Source organism: Fistularia commersonii, chromosome 6 (assembly GCF_037954325.1).
Source record: "Fistularia commersonii isolate RoL2024-O1a breed Wild chromosome 6, RoL_Fcom_v1.0, whole genome shotgun sequence".
NCBI classification, from domain to species: Eukaryota; Metazoa; Chordata; class Actinopteri; order Syngnathiformes; family Fistulariidae; genus Fistularia; species Fistularia commersonii.
Window position 1 is genome coordinate 7,998,415 of NC_141289.1, and position 25,131 is coordinate 8,023,545.

Below are 25,131 nucleotides of genomic sequence, written 5' to 3' on the forward strand. Positions count from 1 at the left end.
TGAATGAGGAAAATAAGTGCCCCTTTTGCACTTTTCCTTTTCTCCGGCCTGCGAAGGGAACTTTAAAACGTGGATCATATTGGAGACCGGAGACGGACACATACATCGTGAGTTACGCCTGTTTCGCTTGTTAAAGCTTGTTTCCACGAGTGCGAGCCGTGCCCGGTTCTACTTTACCCCTTTTCTCCCCCCCCCCCTCTCCCTGTATGTCAGGGAAAGTCATGGTTCTCATCCCCGCATTGCACTTGCTCCTGTTGCTGTGGGGACCTCGCAGCATTTGGGCACAGGATTATGACGAAGACAATGAAGAGGAAGCGGAGACACCCACAAGGAGCAAGCAATACCCATCCAATTTCCTACCGCAGAACGGCAAATGTAAGTATAGAATAGTTCCATCATGGGTTGAGCGGCGCAAGCGACTCTCTCCACCTGCACTCTTATTGTGATAAGTAGAGTGGAAGTTACCCCGGTGGCACATGCATCATTTCTTCTATCAGTTGGGGCGCCGCCACAGGTGGAAAAAAATGAAACGTGATTCCCAACAAGGACATTGCTAGGGGAGGCATACTTAGATGGATCGTAACTCGCAGGTGTTCCGCAGCCATCCATCTCCTCCGCGAGCGTTCAGCGCTCTGTTACTCAAATGTTTTATCCAATAAGACTCCCGTATCCTCAGGCGCATTCCCTCCGTGACACATTTCCACGAAGATAAATGTGATTTATCCTCAGTCTATATTTGATCTGTGACCTCCTTCCAGTCACCGGGAGTTGCTGCAGCAGGTTAAGTCACTTTTATATCTTCTTCAAAACGCTATCGCCCATTCATGTACTCGTCGAACCACCCGCAGTTCGCGAGTGCTAAATATAATGCTTTTATCTAAAAGCTCCAAATATTTTGCCGGAGCCATGAGGCCCATCGAGTGCCGTCACTCAGGTCTTTCCAGTTATTATTGTCATATGGGATATGTCTGGATTTACATGCGTTGGATAGTTTTAAAATGCCGACAGCTGTTCTTGCCAGGATCTGCAGTTTTACCAGAGTTACAGTTATCTACCAATAAACACTTGTAATGCTCTTTTATGGGTGAAGTTGGACTTTTATCAGTCTGTAAAAGGGTATACCTTATAAAACGTGACATGAACAGGTTTTGGTTCAGTCCAAGGAAATGCCTAGTCAAGGGGTCAGTTGTGGCGCAGTAGGCGGATCAGGTCGTCGCTCCAATTGAAAGGTTGGCGGTTCGAAGACACTGAACTTCCAGTTGCTCCCAATGGTATGGTTAGCGCCTTGCATGGCAGCTCTGCCGCCAGTGGTGTGTGTGTGTGTGTGTGTGTGTGTGTGTGTGTGTGTGTGTGTGTGTGTGTGTGTGTGTGATCACGATCCAGTATAGAGGGCATTGATGAAAACACCATATAAGTGAAGACCATTTCGAGATACGTCATAGTTGATGCTATCGCGCTGCTCTTTAAGTGCACTAGCATCAAAATGAAGTGTATGTTTTTCCTCTTACGTATCTGTGCAAACCATTTTGGTACGAAATTACCAATTTTGGAACTATTGAGCGCGGGAATGTCTGCCTTTTGTCGCACAAAATGCAGGAGCGAATGCAACTGCAAGTGTTGTCCAAATCACTGAACATGTAGATTTTTGAAAAGCCAAAAGCAACATTGTTTTCCTGGAAATGTTCCAGAATTGTTCCGCTCAAACCCAAACAATTTTGGTTCATAAATAGCAGTGCCAGTAAAAGACGATTATGATCGGGGGGCAAACAGTTAAATGAGTACTGTATTGCATCTACTGACCTGAAATCTCTTTTGCCTTATCAGCGGCCGTCAGTGAAGACTGCATTTTGGATTTAGCCTTTCTGATTGACAGCTCAGAGAGCGCCAAAGAGAACCACGACCGTGAGAAACGTTTTGCAATGGACGTGATGGAGCGGCTGCTAGGCCAACGGCTGGTGAATGGCCGGAACCTAAACTCTCGCTCGGCTCTCCTTCAATACAGCAGCCACGTCATTATAGAACAGACGTTCAAACAATGGAAGGGTCCCGAGGAATTCAGGGCGCGAATGAATCCCATCACATATATCGGCCATGGCACCTACACCACCTACGCCATCACCAACCTGACCCGCATCTATCTGGAAGAGTCGGATCCCAACAGCATCAAGGTGGCCATTCTCCTCTTCGACGGGATCTCGCATCCGAGAAACCCGGATATCTTCTCAGCGGTGGCCGACGCCAAGAACCAGGGTGTCCGTTTCTTCACCATCGGCATCACGCCGGAAGCCAACGAGCCCACCAATGTAGCCCAGCTGCGATTGATAGCTAGCTCCCCGGCGTCACGCTACCTTCACAACCTGCAGGATAATGGTATCGTGGACACAATCATCAAAGAGATAGTGAGTAAAATTGCAGGCACTCAAACTTGTGCTAAACACAGCTCTTCGATAACATTTTGATATTATTAAATTATTACTCTCAAAATAACTGACAAAAATTTGACTTTTTTTTTGGTGCACATTCCAATAGCACTTGCAAACAGTAGTTCTGGACAGCTCTAATCTTCCTACATTTCATTTTGTGGATACTTTATGCATGTTTGACCGTTGCTTCCTGCCGGAGGGTAGACATTTCGCCAGATTGCAAATTCAAAAATTCCATTATACAGGAAGATTTATGCCAATGAATGGGATACTTTTTTCCTCTCAATTTACCCAGTAATCACATCTTTTGTGCTCTCTTTAACACCACCCATCGTTATGATATCTTGGTTGCTGCACGGCTGATGTACTCCTGCTACCATAGTAACAGGTCTCATCATTACCCAAGCCATCTCTGTATAACGAAAACACTCAGATGTCCATTCTAAAAGCAGCCGTTGATCTATAAATGCATCATGATGCGACAAAGTGTTGCACTGGGGCTAGGGGGTGCTGTAGCCAAAATGTAAATGTCGTTATTCGCCGCTATGTTTCCGTTCTAACCCCCAGTTGGATGCACATTGTTCACATGAGTTGGGTCTTTAGCCCCTTTCCCCAACGCTGGCTCCGGTTTGTTCTATGGCGCTGCGGTTACACCTTATAAATTGCACAGCGACGGAATAAGGGTCTAGATCTTTATGCTTCTAATCTCACAGCTGCGGTAGTGACAAGCATCTGGCAGTCTGTGCAATGCAGCAACCAGACCCAAAACACCGGCTGGGTAGAGATTACCAGTCGCCCCTCTGTTGCAGGCGGCTCTTTATACAGTGATGTTTGTGTAAAAGTGTTTGCTGTGGGGTGCGCTTGGCAGTATTATGTGAATTTTAACTTACAGTGGGAGAAAATTAGGCGAAAAATTTTTGACCTGAATCCGAGGAAACGAAAGAAGAGTAAGGAGATTAGAGCCTGAATGAGACAAACAAAAGCAGAAGCTCTTCCTCAGTTAAGGCAACCTCCAATCACTCCTTATTCTAGTTCATAGAATAGTTCATAGGAAAGAAAGATCGTCTTTTTCTTTGACCCAGACCTGTTTTCGGACTAGGCTAAGAAAAACCTTTTCCCTTTTCATTGATCCTATCGAGTGATTCGGTTTTGTTTTTCGATTCTGATAATTAGAACATATGCTGTACAGCAACTTCGGCGAGCTCATCCAGGCCGCCTGCTGCAACATATGCTCCACATTAAAAACTCTGTGGGAAAAATCGGGTGCAGCAAGAGCAGGAACCCTGCAAGAACATACGTGCGCCATAGATCATACCTATGGCTCCTCCGAAACAACTTCAAACTCGGGCTTACTGTTGACACAGGTGGCACGAATCCAAATATGATAAAACTGAACTTCAAGTGCGGCTCCCGAAGCACTGTATTCCGTTGGTATGCGAGACCACAGCAGCAGCAGCTACGAGTATACTTTCATCTTCTTGTTCTATACAGGAAGCATCTGTGGATCATAAGCTCGTATCTCTGTCTCAGCTGAGAAACGGCTTTTTAACTTAAGTCTTAGCATCCGACTGCATTGCTCCATTCTGCAAGAATTGCTAGACCGTCCGGTTGTCTTCAAACACCCCATTAAGGAACATCCCCCGGATACTTACCGAGGATACTTTCTTAATCAATACATGTGGTTTCTGTTTTGTCCAATATGGCTTTTGGAAGATTCCCTTTGTCAAGGGAATCTGGTGAGCTTTGGAAAGTAACCTGGGGGGTAAGAATTTGGGGTCACTTGGATGGTGCATCTGCCGCAGGTTTATTGGACCAGAGTCCACTGACATGATGTAGTGCTTCGTTGGAGGAACTCGAACCCAGCGTTCCGTCGATGGGGTTTCAAGGAAGCAGGTGTTCCAGTTGAAACCTGCCGGGTCCATTAAAGATAAGATTTGAAAGCTCAACATGTTGTTTAGATCCGAGCTTCATTTTACTCCCTCCCGCTGGAGCAAGTGAAACTAACCATACAGTTACAGCGTGCACGTTATTGACATTCCTGTGTTTCCTACTCCACAGACTTTGCTGGCAGATGAAGGGGTACGTCTCGACGCCTGTCAACACGTTTCACCATTTGTGCCGCCGTATGTCCCCGCTAACTTTATCTCTCCTGCGTTTCGAAGTGTCCCCTGGCTCAGAGCAAGTGTGCATGTCAGAAGGGTGAGAGGGGACACAGCGGCCCAGCGGTAAGTGTTCTTCCTGTGCATCGCCTAGCCGCCGACTACGTCAAATCTGTCTTTTATAGACATGACTGTCCTTCTGCACATAGGAGAAGGGCACGGCTCCTTGACGCAGCACAGCTGACAAAGCAACCGATGATGCTAACAGACTAGATAATTGCTGGTTTTGGGGGCGGCAAGGGAGGCCTCGGTAAATCGTGTGTTTTGGGAAACAGTTTCCCTGCAGCAGGGAGAGTTGAACAAATGCCTTACATTCTTCTCACAGTTTATTGAGAACAGGTCTTAACAGATAGTTTTACCTGCAAATTCGGTAGAATCTCGTCTCTTTTTAAAGACCCCGGCCATTCGGGATTGTCTGAGGACAACGTGCTTGGGAAATGAAACGCCCCGCGTCTCATTTTCTTTGTCAAAGCAACGCCGAGATAAGACGGCTCCTTTTATTTCATGGAGAGCTTCAAGTACAATTAGAAATAATGCTTTTGCTTTGATGTATTTTTACAGGAATGAGAACAGAGTAATTACTCCTTTAAACCCAATACTCAGAACAAAGAGCTGTTGCAAATCACGGGCAGCAGGCGCACCCCGACGGAAGCTGTGGGTGAAAAACAGACACGCAGAGAGGGAGACGTTGGAGATTCAAGATGACGAAGTTCATAACATGAACATAATGCACAACCATGGAAACAGAGAAGAGACCCAGACAAGTCCCCTCTGATTCGTACTCTCAATGGCCTTTATCCATGATATGCCAGAAGCACGTTGCTTCCAGATTGTCCTAATGGCCTCCGTAATGTCAAAACACTCGCTGGAGCATCACTTACACTGATTTATAACTACAAAACATGTAGTATCCTCATTTGGCAGAGACATTATTGCCATGATTGATGGTTCTTTATACTCAGCGGTCGTATGTGCTGATGGTCTCCGACGGTCATGTGTAGACATCACATTCATGTATGTGCACATTTATTTACATGACATCCTACAGTTAGTTTAGATACCAAAGGCATAATTAGATTGTGATGAAAGTCCTTTGGGCTGTATTCAAAATGCTCGATCGCAGTTGTGAAGCTCGTCGTGAAAGTATCGCCAACGTGTTAGTTTGTCTCCATAAAGTCAGACTTTTCTTTCTCCGATGGATCGAAAAAAATGAATACATCCTTCCCTCAATTTAAGCCGCCATATAATAATAGTCCTTTATTTCATAAATCTTGGATGCCAGGGTGGTTGCAGGTCAGCTGGTAGAACAGGCGCCCTCTTAATCGAACTGTTGGTGATTTGAACCCCGGCTCTTTCTGTCTGGATGCCGGGAATCGAACCGACAAACTTTAAATCACTTCGAAAAGCGACTAGCAGCCAAGGCACGATCAGAAGCAGCGGTTTAAGTCATAATGAAGACCAGGCAGAGAATCCATATGATGCCTAGAAAAGTATTGCACTTGTTGCCCAATAGCTACAAAATGAATGTCAGATTGTCCTTCCGGCTCAAAATCATTGAATGGAATGCGCAACGGCCTGTTTTTCATAGGACATGTTTTGAAATCTCCCGAGAAATTCCGTGAGAAACTCGTCCTCGAGCTGTCCGAGGGATTTCCAAAGAAGCCAATGGGTGGTCAAACTTTAACCAACCCTGGTGGTCCAAGTCTGTCTGCATATGAAGCACTGGCTTCTTTCAATCATTTCCCAGTGCATCACTGGTGAAACCCTCCGGGCACCAGAAGGGATTTGTCACTATTAAGTTATGCGGATCCATTTTGGACTTCAATGACACACTGCATGGCAATAAAACCTCAGAAATAGGCCAGTTTTGACTTTGGAGCTTTTTTTAAGTCCTGTGAAATTTCTGTTGTTTTTTTTTTCACAGCAATTGTTTGAGATACAACTTCAAATATGTTGGGAGTCTTGTCATAACTGAATTATTACATTATATTACATTTACAGTCATTTAGCAGACGCTTTTATCCAAAGCGACTAACAAAAAATGCAATTCAATAACTGAAGATCCAAAGTACCAGTAGTCGTTATTCAGAAGTCACCACTCTACCAAATAGCCATCTCAAAACCATATACTTCCATACATACATGTTTTTTTGGGAGGCGGGGGGGGCTAAGTGCGATTAGTGGGATAGTGTTGGTGAAGAGGTACATTTTCAGCGTCAATTATGAAACATGACATAATCTGAATCACAAGCACCTTGTTTTAAACACTGGCACAATGTCTCATAACTTACCGTGTTTTTGCAAATTCCAAAAACATCTGTGATTTAAAATGCAATTTGGAATATATATTACTAAATTCACTGAGTGATTCTGTGCGTATCCATATTTAGCACACTGAGTTGTCTGAAACACTTTTTGATTTGTACATTCCTTAAGTCCAAAAAACAAGCAGCAGGCTAATTGAAGAGTTGCTTAGACACGTGAATGTTGTTTGTTTCTATTAGTGGCCCTGTGATTGACATAGGTTGAACCCCACCTCTCACCCAATGAATGAATGAATGAATGAATTAACCAGCATTTCTTGCTCATGGCTTGTTCCTAATGCATCTTGATTCACTTTCATTAAAGGGCAAGAAGGGGCGTCCTGGACTGGACGGGAGCCCTGGCCCCAAAGGACTGAAGGTGATTTCCAGCCCCCTCAAACAGCTTGTAGTCGTTACACTTGTTTTCCTATCAAGCTGCAGGATGCAGAGCATTCACTTGCTCCTCATGCTGCTGGTATGAACAAACAAATATGTTTCATGAATTTTTTTTTGTATTTATTTTTTTTTATCAGGGTGAGAGCGGGCTCAGTGGACTTCCAGGTCGGGAAGGAGCAGAGGTATGCTTAGTTTTTTTTTTTTAGTTTTTAATAATCCATAGAGCATACCGTCCAACTGACCTGTACGTTTCTGCAAAAGTAAATGTTTTTCAATGTGGCTGTTCTGTTTGTCGTGACTTTTTTTCTTCTTTTAACACAACTTTTTTTTGTAAATCCAGGGCAAACCGGGATACAAAGGAGAAAAGGTAGGATAGTCAATCATACTGACACAGAATACAAAACAAACATATTCATTTCATTTGCCTTAAAAAAGGAGCATGAACTTGCGAACGCATTATTCTATTCCGTCGGTATCCGCGGTTGACATCGAGCAAAGACGTCTCATTTACCTTTAAATGAAATTCCACCCCGATGTACTTGCTCACATTAATTCTGCACTCCGGCACCCTGGCCCATGACGCCATTTCATTACAAGCAAGGTATTATGGTAGATGGAGCTTTCACGGTGACCTCACCATAACTGTTTTCTTATCTTCCAGGGAGAGCGAGGGGAGTGCGGCACACCTGGAATCAAGGGGGATAGAGTATGTCACTTGGCATGAGGATAATTGCTGGATCGCATAGTTTTATTGCAACAAGTAGCTTTAATTTAGTTATATCAGCTCAGATTCTTATCGAGACTATCACTTCTTAAATTGCCGGTTTATGGTGGTCAACGTGCATTTTAAATTTGTTCTGCAGGGCCCCGAAGGCACCATCGGCCCCAGAGGAAACCGTGGACTGCAGGTGAAATTAATTGAATATATTATATCAAATATGTCTAACAAAGGGGCAGTCAGCAGTTTGTCAGCTGTAAGCTGCGCGGTTAATTCAATAACTCAGTAATGAGTCCGTCTCAGTCTGTTTTTTTTCTTTTTAAAAATCCCCTCCGGTCAAGAGAAAGGATTTCATATTGAAGTAGGAGATAATTTGAGGAATGCAATATATATATATAAATATATATATAGTATTTTGTGACTGGAAGGGGATCATTAAACCCGAAATGATAAAAACTCTAACTATGTTACAGTGTAAGCTGACGAACAGGTTCAGCTCTAACAATCATCTGGATTGAATCAGACTGACGGACACGCGGTTTAATTCATTCCTAACACTTTGCCTCATCTGAATTTGGGTCCGGAAAGGCGAAAAAAAAAAAAAAAAAAGAGAAGCGATTGCACATTTTGTGGCATCTGTACTTCTAATCACGACCGGCTAAAGTGTCTCACGATGGATGCAAAGGTTCATTTGGTTTTCGACCGAAAACTACCTGACCCTCAGTGATCTGACAAAATGAAATAATATTTATCAACCATTCAGGGTTTGCCTGGTCCACTTGGTGACGTCGGACCCGAAGGACCAATCGGTAGAAAGGTCAGTTATCTTCTCCCTTTTATTTTCTTGAACTCGTCGGAAAGTACTGAAGTTCCTTTGCTACGTGCATACTTTGTCGGATTTTCCATTTCCCAAACATACTGATCAAAGGTGACCCTCTCAAATCCAGACGTACACGGGCCGGAGACTGGGTTTCCTCATTAGACGTCCAGTCTGGTTTGAGTTATGTCCACGTATTTCTGTTTGTGCACCGCTCAGCGAGAAGGGTTCATGTCGTCGGACTCATCAGCGCAGGGAAAAATGTATTCCCTTGTTACCAGCGTCCATGCAGCCGGGAGCAGATGAAACGTTTAGGAGAATATTAAGCGCGTACGGTCGCATGTTCCCGTGAATTCCTCTGCGGAGGAACATTATTCTTAAAATGTTGACATTTAAAATGCGTTTTGATTGCATCTGTTTATCAAGCGCGGCGGTGGCGCAAATATCGAGCGGCCCCCACAAACTGTGAAACCAATGGGATGAGAAAACATTTTTAACACTTATTTGTGAATTATTATCCATCACCGCTGGAACATTTGAAACCCTCTGAAGTGCCTCATCTGTTATTAGCTTGTCAGACTATTTGTCTGTTCCTTACTTTTAAAGCCTCCCCCCGCCATGTGTGTGAACTGCCAACTCCGCCATGAGCCCACGCTCCCCACCAAGCGTTGCCTCCTTAATTATTTTGGAAGAATGCTCACATTGATTGTCTGGCTGTCAGTCTACAGTATATCACCTGAAAGGCAGACTAATGTCTGGGTTAAAGACGTTGTCCCGACTTGTCCGGGAGGGAAAACAGTGCCGGTATGCACCCGGCGACGATTCCACGCCTTCTTCACGCCTCTCGTGTGCCCTCCCGCTGCAGATTACGCCTGGTGATTTATAACTCCCGAGTCAATAATCGCTTTCTTTAACAAATAAAATCTTTTCTGAAGGAGCGAAAGACCCCCAAATTGCACGTTTAACTGCGCTCTTACGAAAAATGGACCGGTCGGACATCAGAACACCCTGGACTTCACTGTGGATGTCAGAAAACAGAGGGAGAAGCCGCAGCTGTTGGTTATTGTCTGTTTTTTCTTTATAGGGGGAACGGGGACTTCCTGGGCCACCTGGAATTCAAGGGGAAACAGGGATAGGCCTTCCGGGACCTAAGGTGAACTCAACCACCCTATTGTTATTGGAAATTCAGTCGGACAATTTTCAGCGCGTGTGTTTTTACGGTGTGTGAACTTCACAGAATCTCGATTAAAAAAAAAATCAGAAACACACGAGCGTGTGTTCTAGTTCGCACGTGTTAGCTGAGCGGGAGTCTCCTCTTGCATTCATTTTCGTGCAGCTGCGGGACAGACATTTGTTGCAGGGGTCTTTGCCCGAATTTTCTTCATAACTTTTATCCCGCAATCAAATAATTACAATCGAAATTTGATAGGACAGGAAACGTGTTTGATATATCAATGGAAACCATCATAAAGCAAATAAATATGGTTTGAAAGTGTTCTGACATGAACCAAAGTTGGAAAGCATTCCTGGCTTGGCAGGGAGCTGGAGCCAACTTTGACGATCTTATTGGACTTCAATTGAGTGTAAAGTCGGAAATAAATATCAAGGGATAAAGCCATATTTGCTTTATGATGCACTTTCCGCTCATCAACAATAGCACTGAAGCGGTACTGTATCGCTACTTCTCCACCCTCCATGAGCAAGATGCCGCTTGCAGAAGGGTGTAGAGTTCATGCCAGCACAGTTAACACCTCCTACTGACAATCAACGTTGGCTCTCCGCAGGGTGATCTCGGCTTCCAGGGTCCTCCCGGACCCACCGGACCTCCGGGTCTTGGTGAGCCTGGACCACCGGTGAGTTTGACTCCGGCGTAGATAAACACACAGCGACACTCAGGAAACCCTCGCTAAGTTCTTGCTCTGATGATTACCTTTCAAGCTCTGTGAAAGTTGTGTCTCGGTAATTGGCACATATTAGCTTTACGTTTTTCCAGTCAAATAAGTTTGATGATAGTAAAGATAATAAAGACATTAGACTGTCTGTCGAAAACACAAATTGCCCATGTAAATAACGTCTGAGTATTTGTCCGGGCCAGTAACCAAGGAGACCAAAATTACCCAAACAAGATTGGAGAAATTTCCCCGGAAAATAAAGGATATGAAGCTACGGATGTATTTAATATAGTCTGGGGAAATTGCCCGAGCACCTGTCTATATAAAAAAAGAAAAATTGAAGAAGCCACGTTTTTCCACATAATATACACCATCATGTCCCGCTCAGGGGCCTCAAGGGCCACAGGGAGTCCAAGGAGAGAGGGGGCCTCTGGGTGAAGGTTTTCCGGGACCAAAGGTGAGTTAGCGTTTGCTTCGTTTCTATCTCAGGGGTGGGTTTCTTCCTGTTCACAGTTTTTCGGCCCCGATATGAACTGAACTTTCCTTTTTTTAAACAGACATACGGGCTGCTAACATAACACAGGGCTTCCATCGATTTGCTCACACTGCCGCCGTATGGCTTTCATTACCTCGCCGTACGACGCCGCCTCTAGATCACACTTAGCACACGATGGCGATAACACAATGCTGCTGAGCAGTGGGTGGAGACGGAGAATCCAGGAAATTAGCCAGGACACCTTGAGACTTGAAAGAGTGACTCAGATGCAGAGGGGAAAGAATGAGTGTGTTCCTGGGCCCTGGGCCTTGTCAGGATACAGAAACGCACACACACACACACACACACACACACACGAGTGGGTTCCCGCTGTCGCCTTGCACAGGTGCACACATGCAAAGGATCAACCCCTTTCAAACCGTCGCCATTTGTTGATTTGGGACACGGGACGTTTCCACGTTATTCGCAGGAGATGTTATACTTCAGCATTGTCAGGCATGAAGAAGAATGTGTCATCATAGATACTAACAGTTTGTTATGTGTGTGGTGTGAGGACAAATAATGCCAATGGCTTGGTCCTGAACCTGAGAACGGCGGGGGTGTCACTCGCAAGATTGGAGATTGGCTCCCGAGGGCACTCGCTTTCCCCTCAGCTGAGGACTTGACAGCGGACTGGCAAACTCTGTTTCTCAGTCTTCGGCTGTACATGACGTGTCTGGACAAGCTCCGATTTCACTGGAGCTCGGCGGCGGCGGACTTTTTCTGCATCATTAACACATCAAATTATGTGTCATACAAAGGATCTCTTGCTTGAATCCACACATTTGAAATGCAGCATTATGTTATCAGTTGACATATTTTTCTGTCCTTGGGTGACCTTGTAGGATTTTTATTTTTTTACATTAGAGCCTGGTGTTGCCATTTGAAAGATGAAAACAGGCACTCTGAATAACATGACAGTTTCATTGTCATACAACAAATATAAATACATGCATTTATAACGACTTGGAAGAACAGAGAAGAGATTTATGGACGTAGAGAAAGAGATCATGAAGTTAGTCGCCGTGAGAGAAGGGGGTGCAGAGACGGGGGTTAGATGGAGGCAGGTGATTCGCGATCCTTGAAGGGAAAAGAAAATAATGACCGACCGAATCTTGAATCTTGAAGCTGAAAGTGAGTTCTACGGACTGGTTGTTCGTGGAATGTATGACGAAAGATGGAGCTAGACAAGGTATGGGCAACCACTTGCAGAAGAATGAATACCTCATACATTTGATGCTCAGGCAGGCAGGATTCTTGTGCGCTTTGCAGATGGTTGCAGGAAAATGTGATGGCATAAAGTGCTCAGAGCTGCAACTCTCTTCAAGTGTTCTACTTGGAAAATGACAGCCTTTTTTGGGTCACTGACTTTGGGTAGGAGGAGAGCTGTCCTCTGAAGCCTGTCTGGTAGCCTAAGAGCTGTCGTGCCTGTTCTGTTCCATATTGGAGAAGCAGATTCCACTAGGGGACGGATATAAGTCTTGCAGACGGTTACCAATGCCTGAAGACGGAGGTTTCCAGTGGATCCAAGGATACACAACTTCTAAGCTGTCTTCTTGCCAAGGCACTGTGTCGGCCTTAAGTTCCTCTATCATAAAATGAAGAGGAGGGCAGTTTTGAATCTGCTCTCTGCTCATGATCTCCTTCTCAGATGTACTTGGATAAAATGATGCACCGGTCTGAACCCCATGTAGGTTAGTCTCCAAGCGTGGAGCAAGGTGATCAGTATAGATCAGGAAGACCAGAGGCCTGTGAACCACCCTACCATGAGGGAGGCCTGCAAATATGGGCTTGTATAACTTTGCCAACACAGTCAAACACTTTCTTGATGTCATGGGAAAGAACTGTCTTGCTGGGAATCCATGGCATTATTCCACCATTGGCCGATGTACCTGAGCGTGTCAGTTGTCGATCTCTTCACTCATACATTTCAAGGAGGCAGCCGGGTAGACGTCCGTCATAATCACTGAATATATGCAAAGATATAATAATAATTTATACTTTATTAATCCCCCGAGGGGAAATTCGTTCTCTGCCTTTAACCCATCATGGATGAACCATTAGCTGTTGGCTGCTGTCCGTCAGCGCTGGGGGAGCAGTTAGGGGTTCAGCGTCTTGCCCAACAACCCTTCGACACATTAGGAGGAGGTTCTAAAGACGATCGCTCTGCCTCAGGGGCGCCCGACACGTCAATCCCGATCTACTGGTCGATCGCAAAGGCAACACGTGTCGATTGCGAAGCCCTGCCTTTCAAAATAAACTATCGCACAACTTAAAAAAACGACTCAACCGCTAGTCGCAGAATTCACTACAGTACAAGTGTACTAGTGTGGATCACGCGTGACTAAAAATAGCTGTTAGCTTATCATCCATCCCCACTACGACATTGAAGCGCTTGATTGACATACAGTACAGCCAATTCGAGATCTCGATACGAATACGGCTCCACCATGATTGATGGGTTTGGAAGTGTGTTAGAGGCTGGGCTACCTGCTAGCTGACTGAGTCCTTTCAGTGCAAGACATCAACAGAGTGAGACGATTGCCAAAAATATACAGTTATATTGTGCCGTATATGTTCATGCTGTTATGCAAGGGAAAAGTATGGGCACCCCTGCTCTTCCTCCTGTGCCACGCCGCTCCCAAGCGCACTAAACCCATCGTTATGAGAGTTATGGCGTCATCTGTTCATTCAAGTAGAAGTGCAAACTAAATAGTCTGATGTCCTTTATTTGCTAAAAGCCATAAATTGTTGGAAATTAAATGCAATCCCCAAGGGATATGTCCAATACCATCTTTAGTCAGAGTATGTTAGGGCTTGATCTGATTTATTTACTCACTCATTTTATATGCACAAATGCAGCAGGAACTGGTCGTATTAGTTTTACTACTTGTGCTTGGTGATAAATTGTGACCACTTTGATTCAGTCAAGAAATCCGGCCATTTGCATCTTTTCAGCTCAAAATTGCAAATAAATGCATCTAATCAGATTTTTGTTATTACCTGATGACCGTACTTTTTGTAATTAATTCTAGCTGAAGGCTAAACTTGATGGAGGCTGGATGTTTGTAGCGCTTTCGCATTTGATGGAGACTTCACCTAGAACTCTGAGCATCTTGTGCATCGTGTATAGCCAGCGATAAGCTTTTTATAGAAATGAGCACATCCACGGATACAGACACAAACACACATAATGTTCCTATTTCATCCGTCTGTATTTTACACCACCAGTGGAAACCAACATGTCAATGTATCAAAAACGAATCAGGTTCTCAGTAAAAAAAAAACTTCTCCCCAGCGCATTTCCCATGCAGAAATCAAAGTTTAAATAGTTAGCTTTAAATAATCACTATTACTTGTATATCTTGGTAATCATCAGCATATTAACCAAAATCCCCATGGAGTCAGGAACATTCAGTAAGACTTGCAGATGGTCACGCGTGTTAGTATTGCATCCAGTCGCAACATATAATGTCAGATAGCTTTCAGACGCATACAACAGTCTCATATCACATCATCCATTACCCTCAGATAATAGCGGTGTAGTAATCTAGATACTTTCCAGGTGGCTCTATTAACCGTGGCCCGCATTACATACAGGAAATCCCAGCAATAAAACATTCATGTGTTCAGTATAAAAGCAATGCACACATTTTCACAAATATGACAGGGAGAGTGATAGAGAGAGACGTCTGAATTTGTTAATATCATGTGTTGCACATTGTCGCTCCCCACCTGATGTCATTAATTAAACGGTAATACAATTCACACATTGTGAAACTCTACTAGACAGTGAAATTGTTATGAGACCAAACAAGATGACTCAGAATAGTTGAAGGGGTTCATCACAATATGGGCATTGTCACTCTCAAAGTGTTTTCAATCTCATTTAACAACCACTTGTTCGTCATTGAAAGTATAGAAATGCCTTGTTGGGTTTGAATGTCCACCATGTTCTCCATGGGTTCACCGGTTTCCTCCTAACATCCCAAAACATGCAGGAGGTTCATTGGAGACCCTAAATTGGTCGGAGTTGTAAATGATTGGATCTCTCCAGGATGAACCTCGCCTCTTATTTTGACTTTGGCAACTGTGACTGCAGGATATGCGGTATAGAGAATGAATGAATGAATGAATGAAGACTGACAGCAGACAGAGAGAAGTGAGTAATGGAGATACTGACGGTGAAACAGTTTAAAGATGCTGCTTCACTGCTCTGGAAAACACCAGATATTAGATTGACCATTGTACAAAAACATTGTATTTTCAGGCTCACAACAGTTGTGATTCAGTGTATTTTGATCAAGGTTTCCTGTAACACTCATTAAGTCGACTTTTATATAATCCACTGCCTGGCCATCTGACAGCAGCTGCAGTGGCTGCAAACAAGAGGTTTGTCCCAGTTCAGCATCTGCCTCCTCTGGAGGCTGCACTCAGGCTGGCTGCATTATATCTGACCGTACAAAGGCTGTCCGATTTCAAAAGGCTCCTTCAAATGCAGTTTCCCGTATCTTAGTTTGGAGGATCCATGTGGTGGAATCCTTCAGGGCTAGAGAAGCCTCCCGCCGAGCTGCCCGTCTGAGAGTCTCCGACGTGCTGCGGCTCCGCGTTCACGTCAGTTTGAAACAGAAAATATTCAGATATACAAGGTTTTTATGTGGACTCAGGGCCGCGGCTCAGAACATTATCGCCCGTTTAGCGTTCATGTTTTCCCAGTGTTTGTGTGGGTTTCCGCACATTTTCTGGTTTCTTCCCCCTGCAGGTTAATCCGTTAACCCTGCCATTGACTGGTGAACAGTCCAGGTTGTACCTCACCTGTCATCCAATGACAGTTAGGATGGACCCTGAGTGCAGGATAAGCGGCAGACTGTTAGGATGAACATACAACCATTCACACATCTGAGCAAAATTGGGTCTCTGATTGACTTGTTTTCCACTATGGGAGGAAACCGGACAACCCATAGGGACACGGGGAGAAAATGCAACAATTCTATTGTCTTCGTGACTAACAAAATACAGAAAAAATGTAGTTTATTTAGTCCCGCGCTTGAAATATCACAGCTGCGTAGTTGTGGGTTGTATCCCCTGGCTCTATAGAGCTCAGTCTGACTGGGACAGAACTCTGACACAAACACTGTCAAAAATCGCCTAAAACCACTGCTTTCTCAACAAACAGAACAAAACAGAACAAAAACAAAGTGTGCTCGGGGGAGGGGGGGGGGCAGCATATGGTGATTTCAGTGACGGCAGAGTATTATGGCAAGAAGTGAAACGATGAAAATAAAATTTAATTTTCAAACGCCCGTTTGCATATTTGGCCTGGTTCGGTCTCAGAATTTACATTCAGCTCGAATTATCCTGTCACAAGAGGTTCTGAGTGCCTCTGTTTATACCTGCCGTTAAAATGTATCCTGAGTGACCACTTGTGATCGGCACTCACTTCCACCCTCTATATGTAAATGAACGCCAACATTTATTCCAAACGGAGGGATCAAATGTATCGTTTTTTTAGCCGATGAATCAGAACTGCCCATGAATCGGCTGAGTTAGCATGTAGCACATTCAAACGTGACATGAGCCAAGTTATGTTATTCACAGACTTGAGCAAAGGACGGAGCGAATAGAGGCGGGGGGGCGAAAAAGAACAAGGGTGCAGATTTCCCAAATCAAAATGAAACGGCTCATTTCCACTGAAATACGGATAAAATGGGCCGATAGGTGAGGGTGCATGATGATATATCGCGCCGTGGCGTACTTCTATTCAGGGAGATGTCTTATTTGGATAATGTCAGTTGAGTAGGAGAAACAAGTCAAGTCATGATTTTAATGGTGCCAAATAATATCAGTATAAAGAGCAGGTCTGGACCACATTGTTTAAAATGATCTACAGAATTGAAAAATCCCCCACATGAGCACGCACTTGGCGACAGAGGTGCGGAGACAGGAGGCCTTCTGCCTTGGCTGGTTGGGGTAGAAAATGATAGAAAAGCAAGAGACAATACAAAGTGTCTTAGCAGAGTCTGCCTATAGCAGCATGACTAGGGACTAGCTTAGCGCTAGCTATGATTTCCTCAAAAAAGTAGTTTTTAAGTCTGTTTCTCAACAAGGAGAGGGAGATCTCTTTGGCAGGACAAGTTTGCGATCACACCTGAGCTTAGAAAGCACCTTAACACCAGGATTAAACAAAATCATGGATCTCCCCGCCCCGGCCGTCTCAACACGAGCTACCACGCCAAACCCTCTGTATATATCTTCATACGTGGGACCGCAGGGCTGACGGAGTCCTCCGTGTGCCCTTCCAGTTCTTTCACTCTCATAACTGGTATTTTCAAGATCTAAACTGTGTGTCTTTGTCTCCTCACAGGGAGAGCGAGGCTTGGAGGGGCCACGGGGGCCCAGGGGACTGCCGGGCGCTGGAATCAAAGGAGACAAGGTATAGTGGAGTTAAGAAAGGCTGTAAATAAGATGCCGAGCTGAAAAGCTTTCACAAAGGCATGACGATAAAAGCCCAGTCCCGTTGTGAGGAAGGCCAGAAGCTGGCAGTCACCAGTGAATGTATTTACTGTGGCGTTATATAGAATGCCTCGAGTCAAAGGTGATGAATCAAGGCTGAAGGTTGGATAGAGCTGGAGGAGAGAAGATTCACAGTGCCGGACTGACAAATGTGGGAAAGTTAACCGCGGAAAGGTATTTTCTTTACATTTGTGCCTGCGGATCCCTGCATACGTCGAATTCACAGCCATTACAGGAGGCAGCGGAGCTCATTCAAAACGCATTTTGCAGTTTCATAATTCAACTAAAGTCACTGGGGTGATGTTAATCTTTAAGAATGAGCCAGATCATGAGTCTTTGAGAAATAAAGCTTCGTCTTGCTTTTTGTCTTGCTTAAACGGTGTCAAAAATTATTCACAGGTAATAGAATTTCCCGTTAATGACACGCCAGCGCGTTCAAGATTTTCTGTGCAACCACACGTTCCTTTTGCAGGTCACATCTCGAGGGCTGATAATCCAAACAAACAATTGTCATTTATGGCTCAGAAAAGGATTTAATTGCATCTACTTACTCGTGCAATCCAATAAAAAGTTATTTATTTGCCTGTAGGGGAAAACGGATCCGGGCAATCATTATTACGGAGCGGCTTCAGCTCAGTCCCTCCAATTTGAAGGCCGGCGGTTCGATTCCCGGCTCCTCTTTTTCTGCATGACGAATTGTGCCTTCGGGCAAGACACCGAACCCCGAGTCGCTACCGACGGTCCGGTTAGCACCTTGCACGGCAGCAGTGCTGTGCACGTGAAATGTAGCGGAAAGCGCCTTAAAGCTGCAAGGTAATGAAAGCTGGGTGGTCTCCACATGGGGTACATCATGAAGCACCCTAGTGGCCTTCTCATTGTATTGCACAGTCATATTATCATTAAAAATTAGCATCGTTATTTGCAATATTGTATTTCATGCTGGGAATATGCATTTATCCTATCATGGGTGAAGCCACCTGTGCAGCATCCAGGAAGCAGTCAGGGGTTCAGAGTCTAGGAGGAGCCCAGGAATCGAAACTTTCGGTTTTATGAAGTTTGCTCTTAGTAGCTGAGCTATATCTGATGATATACCTGTGGAGGTGTGGAAGTGTCTAGGAGAGGCAGCGGTAGATTTTCTGACTAGATTATTCAACAGGATCTTAGAGAGTGAGAAGATGCCTGAAGAGTGGAGACAAAGTGTGATGGTGCCTATTTTTAAGAATAAAAGGGATGTGCAGAATTGTAGCAACTATAGAGGGATAAAGTTGATGAGCCATACAATGAAGTTATGGGAAAGAGTAGTGGAAACTAGACTGAGAGCAGAAGTCAGCATTTGTGAACAGCAGTATGGCTTCATGCCTAGGAAGAGGACTACAGATGCAGTATTTGCGTTGAGAATGCTAATAGAAAAGTACAGAGAAGGCCAGAGGGAGCTGCATTGCATTTTTGTAGACCTAGAAAAAGCATATGACAGGGTGCCAAGAGAGGAGCTCTGGTATTATACGAGGAAGTCTGGAGTGGCAGAGAAGTATTTTAGACTGGTGCAGGACATGTATGCTAGCTGTGAGACAGTGGTACGGTGTGCTGTAGGGGTAACAGAGAAGTTCAAGGTGGAGTTGGGACTCCATCAGGGATCAGCTCTGAACCCCTTCTTGTTCGCAATGGTGATGGATAGGCTGACAGATGAAGTTAGACAGGAATCCCCATGGACCATGATGTTTGAGGATGACATTGTGATCTGTAGTGAGAGCAGACAACAGGTAGAGGAAAATCTAGAGAGGTGGAGGTATGCTCTGGAAAGGAGAGGAATGAAAGTTAGTCATAGCAAGCCAGAGTATATGTGTGTGAATAAGAGGAACCCGGATGGAACGGTGAGGCCACAGGGAGTGGAGATCAAGAAGCTGGAGGATTTCAGGTACTTAGGGTCAACAGTCCAGAGTGTGGAAAAGAGGTGAAGAGACGGGTCCAAGCAGGTTGGAATGGGTGGAGAAAAGTGTCAGGGGTACTATGTGATAGAAGACTATCGGCCAGAATAAAAGGAAAGCTGTACAAGACAATGGTGAGACCAGCAATGATGTATGGCCTAGAAACTGTTACAATGACCAAAAGACAGCAGGCAGAACTAGAGGTTGCAGAGATGAAGATGTTGAGGTTTTCTTTGGGAGTGACCAGGATGGATAGGATCAGGAATGAGTCTATCAGAGGAACAGCACATGTTCGATGTTTTAGAGAGAAGGTCAGAGAAGCCATACTGAGATGGTTCGGTCATGTACAGAGGAGGGATAGAGAATATATTGGTAGACGGATGCTGGAATTGGAGCTGCCAGGCAAGAGGTCTCGAGGAAGACCAAAGAGAAGATTTATGGACGTAGTGAGAGAGGATATGAAGGTAGTTGGTGTGAGAGAGGAGGATACAGAGAATAGGGTTAGACGGAGAAAGTTGACTCGCAGTGGCGACCCCTGACGGGAAAAGCCGAAAGAAGAAGAAGAAGAAGCAGCTCTTAGTAGCTGAGCCACGCCGCCCCTTCTGAACAAGTTTCTACTGTTATCATCCCTAACCTGCATTGGTATCTTCATTCACAGGGGGATTTTGGCGCTCCTGGGCTTCCTGGACCCCTAGGCCTCCCAGGTACAGGCATACAGGGTGAGAAGGTCAGTACTCGATGCCTTTCTGGGGCTCTGGCTATCAGAAGATGACTTTTTTTTTTACATTTTGAAATTTTCTTCACACTCTTAATCATAAAGGAACCTCAACAGCGTCTTCACAGTCTGTCAAAATATTTGCACAGTAATAAAATGGTGCTTGGTGATTTATGCCTTTATAAAACACAACAGACAACTAGATACTTAACGTACTTTTTCCTGGTCCTTGTTTTAATGGAAATGCACATATTGGAAGAAGACCTGATAAATTCCCCTCAGGGTGGTCTGTTTGTCTGGTCAACATCTCTTGACAGGAGTGAAACATCTCAAGTGAGATTTTTAATAATAACACTGCATTTTGCTCATATGCACGTTGGGAGTGTCTGAAATTACATCGGTAACCAAACAAATGATTTGAATCCCGCCCCAACAATGCGGCCTCTGATGTGCTGCCGCTCTGTTTTGTTTAGACATTAATGGTGTCCAGATGACGAATCCAGCTTTTACACCATTAGTTTGACATGCTTTTAGGGTCTCAGCGATGATTGAATACTGTTCAATGTGGGATGCACATGTTACCCTGGTGAAGACGGACAATGACGTTAGGTTTTCTCTCAGGGGCCATCTCAAGGTTAAACCGTTTCAGAAACAGAATATTAACATCAGCCTTTGTCACAAATGTCCGAATGGTACGACTCAAAACCGAGGAGCGAGACTCCCTCAAGGCGTACCTGTTCTGTACCATATTCTGTGTTGAAGCGCTGCAAAAATATGTCGCTGGCATTTATCTTACCATTCAGTGCCAAATGTCTGACTTCCTCATTGTTCTTGATGATCAAAGTGTGTGTAACCTAATGCACTGATACGCAGCCTCCTGGGACCTCATTATGTTTTCTCACGCCCTTTTATTCCAAATAACATCTGTGAGGACAGCTTAGGTGGGAAGATAAAAACTTTCTAAAAGGTCATCAAGCCAACATGGATGCATGCACGTATACAGACGATAACACTGCCCATAAAAAAAGGAAATGAGACATGTGCATGTGAGGTTTCTTAGTCCTCCACGTCCTGGTCAATCATTGTCAAATGTTGTCATGGCAACTGGACTTAGTTTCTCTCCTTGCAGATGTTCCTCGTCTCCTCCCAGATACGTCCTCAGTTATAATAGACCGTGAGGAGTTTTCAGTGTATAACCGATGTGGTCGGGCGTTGGCCGTTGGATGTTGTTCTTATTTGAGAGCGTTTTTTTATGTTTACGAGTAAGTTGTTGTGCAGCAACCAGGCTTTTTCAATGTGTGTGTTGTTATGTTTGGGGACAAAAGTACAAATTCCGGGTTTGAGCTGCTGGTCTCTCCAGGTGTGTGTGTGTTTGTGTGTGTGTGTTAATCTGTCTAGGGACGGATCTCAGCACGCCATTGTATGTAAGTGAATGGTTGTGTTGAAGACCCCCTTGTTTGCTCAGAGGTCTCTCCAGTTTGAGAAAGATGGAAACAACTGTCCTTCTGTCTCCTCTTGTCCTTAAGGTGTGCATCATCGGATGTAAACCGGTCTTTCTAAGACAGCAATGTCTGCATTCCGGCCAGAGAAGTCAGGTTGTTTGAGAGAGGAGTCAAACCGGAGAGACGGCCAGTGGCAGACGATGCCCGATTGGGGCATTTGGACACCAATTTGGCAACGATTAAATGAATAAATGGGTTTCGATGTACCTAATAATTGCATTGCGACAGAAAGGACAGATGAGTGTAGCTGGACTCACAGCGGCTCTCCTAAAAATATATTCCTATAACATTTTCATATTCATAGGGTATGGAAGGACCAAGAGGCCCAACGGGGAACAGAGGCCCGCCAGGAGAAGGCATACCTGGACCAAAGGTTTGTCCCGTCACCCACAATGTGAAGTGTGATGTCAACTCATTACCATCCTTGATGTGGAAGCAGCATGTCTCAAAGTATGCTTACAATGAATCTTAAGAGAAGAGGACAAAAGGAATGGGTGGGTTGTCGATAGCCATCCCATGCAACGGTTTTAAAGGAACCGCACTGCGTGCAAAAATATCTTTTTTAGTTGCAAGCATGGCTCACTAGCGGATAAGAACCGCCAGGCATTCAATAAGAAGGTAACCCAGGGTCTGCCTACTGGTGAGGACTCTATTGTTCCGGTACGGTGGATGTGTTGGAAACATTTCAGCGCAGTTGATTATGGTGAAGCAGAAGTTATGTTGCTAGTTTTGAAGATGAGTCTTGAGACTGGGGACAGTTAAGCCAAATTTGTCAGTAAGTAACAACCTTAATTAGATTTTAGTATTGCTCTTGGTCACGGTGGAGTCGTATTGGCCATATACTTAGTGAAGATGTGGGAAGATAGCATCACCAGTGTCGTTGTCAAAGACAATGATAATGTATGATATTGCCAAGGACTGCATTCAGGGACTGAAGATTGGACACCCAATACATTTAGTCCTAGGGGGGTCACCTTGGGACTATAGAGGAGCGAAGGAGTTCCAGGTATGATGCTAATAAAACCGTGATCTGTTCGTGAGGTACAACGTTAGCCAGGGGAAATGAAAACCAGCGATGTGCGGGTTGAATTTAAGGTCTGAGAATGGAATTGGTTTGTTTATTGTGTCAGTGGCATCCAAGATTGAGGAGCACAGGCTGAGTTAAGCATCTGGTCTATTTACGACTAGTGCCTTTACATTGGATGGATACTAAGAGTGCCGTCCTAGAATTGGAACTTCAATAGCGAAATTTTATTGGATGTTAAATAAGAAAGATGTTTTTCATTCTTCGAAAATGTTGAAAGAGATGGAGCAGAAAAAATAATGTCGATACATTATATTTATCCCGCCAGGAGTCCTGCAATCATTTCCTCTCCACTGGTGTCCAGTCACAATAAATAATCATGTCCTGTTTCACAAAGGGGGAGCAAGGATTGCCGGGTGAGATCGGCGCTCCGGGAGAGAGAGGTACCGGAGATGCTGGAGCTAAGGTGCGTCACAGCCGCGGACCGAAAACACAATCACCAGCAATTATTAACTATAACAAGTGACACAACTTCATGAAATTGTCCCTCAGGGCGAACCGGGATCTCCGGGACTGTCGGGTTTACCGGGCCTGCCAGGGGAGGATGGAGCCCCCGGACAGAAGGTACTTTTCATGAAATAACATCATCCCCTTCTGATAAACCCAAACCAAATTCAGCCTTTTAGTAGGTCTGTATCACCCTGTCACTTTAGGGGGAGCCTGGAGTTGTCGGCCTCAGAGGGGCGGAGGGGGCTCCGGGAATTGGTATCCAGGGTGAAAAGGTAAAGCTGAAAATCTTGATTATCACTGGTCCATGTAAGACCAGTAATACACACCCGGGGGACTAATAGAGTAATCTATTTACAATGTGAACTTACAGGGCGATCAAGGCCAGAGAGGAGTAAGAGGCTTGACCGGTCCTTCTGGCATTGCTGGACCGTCGGGGCCTAAGGTGAGAAAGTAATAAATCATCATTAGCCGTTAAAGTCACCTCAAGGAGGCCACGGAGAGATGTCTGAAGGATAATCAATTGTTAAAGTGCTTAAATGGCAAGTAGCGAACGGGAAGGGATCAATGACAATATCATGACTTGAACCACTTTGCTTCATTCAAATTGTCCTCAGGGGGAACCAGGGGCCCAGGGCAGGGTGGGCTTTCCCGGTGCGCCAGGCCGCTTCGTCGCCGGACCGAAGGTACTAACTTTTTTTAGCTCTGCCGACGTTTACAAAGGCTTTCAGAAACAAAAGCTGCGTTTTGGGAAACATTTGAAATTCACCAGCATTTAAAAATAACGAAAATCTGATTAACCCCACTCTTGAATATATATTACTTTAATAATCAGATATGTGTTTTATTCACCTTTCAACTAAATACGGTTGGCAATGTGGGGATTATTAAAAGTCAAAGGGATCTGAATGAGTTTTTTTCAAGGGTCAGACATGGGAAAGTAGCTTGAACAAGCCCTAAATCCATTTTTAGCCATAAACTATATCCAATAGTCCAATCTTGTCTTGCCAATTGAACGTAGTTCCTCTTCTCACCCCAGATCCTTCTTCAGATCTAACAGACTGTACGGAGTTTCCGATATATTCTGCTGGGGCCGGTAAAAGTTGAGAGGGTTTGTTATGGCATTGTTTGACTTGTTATTATGAGCGACTAGGGCGAACAGGTGTTGTTGTGTTAATTTGTGTGTCATTTTGGGAACAAAAGTAAGAATTGCAAGGTCTCAACTGAGTTAGAAACTGAAGGTGTGATTACCAGGCGAATGCGTAGCGTTTGTAAAACAAAGGAAATGTGTTGGTTCATCTGGGCTGAGGCTTGGGCTGTTGAGCTCTCTGGGTGAGATGTAGGTTTCAGGCGGATCTGCAGGGATGCGTCAATATATCCGTCTTGGGTCGGACCTCAGCACGGCACGATAGAATGTCATGTTTAAGACCCCCTCCTCTGCTCGGTGAAGGTATCTCCAGTTTGACAAACACGACTTATTTGACTCCTCCCTCAAACCAACTGTCTTCTCTGACCAGAATGAGGACTTTGCCGTCTCCAAAGGAGCGGTCCTTGCCCATCAGGTGTAAGTGGACCGCGGCGTTTTCTCCTGAAAAGGTGGCTCTCCTGTGTCGGGTCATCCAAGTAAAAAGCCTAAAACCTTACATAACAGGCATAACTAAAAACTTAGAGGGGTTTTCAACTTAACACAAACCGCGGTGCA

General features: G+C 44.7%; 1 protein-coding gene across 1 annotated transcript in view; it reads left to right on the top strand.

The window, feature by feature from the left end:
- Positions 1-213: 213 nt before the first annotated feature.
- The window catches only part of LOC147233281 (uncharacterized), a 40,018-nt gene continuing 15,100 nt past the window's right edge, over positions 214-25,131 (top strand). The window contains exons 1-21 of the mRNA XM_086147929.1: positions 214-375; positions 1,825-2,399; positions 4,482-4,502; positions 4,586-4,648; positions 7,211-7,264; positions 7,419-7,463; positions 7,622-7,648; positions 7,943-7,987; positions 8,145-8,189; positions 8,763-8,816; positions 9,901-9,969; positions 10,601-10,669; positions 11,097-11,165; positions 17,608-17,676; positions 20,340-20,408; positions 22,203-22,271; positions 23,320-23,388; positions 23,475-23,546; positions 23,636-23,704; positions 23,803-23,874; positions 24,047-24,115. Coding sequence (XP_086004055.1) covers positions 222-375; positions 1,825-2,399; positions 4,482-4,502; positions 4,586-4,648; positions 7,211-7,264; positions 7,419-7,463; positions 7,622-7,648; positions 7,943-7,987; positions 8,145-8,189; positions 8,763-8,816; positions 9,901-9,969; positions 10,601-10,669; positions 11,097-11,165; positions 17,608-17,676; positions 20,340-20,408; positions 22,203-22,271; positions 23,320-23,388; positions 23,475-23,546; positions 23,636-23,704; positions 23,803-23,874; positions 24,047-24,115 — 1,848 coding nt within the window. The 5' untranslated portion in view covers positions 214-221. The remainder of the gene's footprint in view (positions 376-1,824; positions 2,400-4,481; positions 4,503-4,585; positions 4,649-7,210; positions 7,265-7,418; positions 7,464-7,621; positions 7,649-7,942; positions 7,988-8,144; positions 8,190-8,762; positions 8,817-9,900; positions 9,970-10,600; positions 10,670-11,096; positions 11,166-17,607; positions 17,677-20,339; positions 20,409-22,202; positions 22,272-23,319; positions 23,389-23,474; positions 23,547-23,635; positions 23,705-23,802; positions 23,875-24,046; positions 24,116-25,131) is intronic.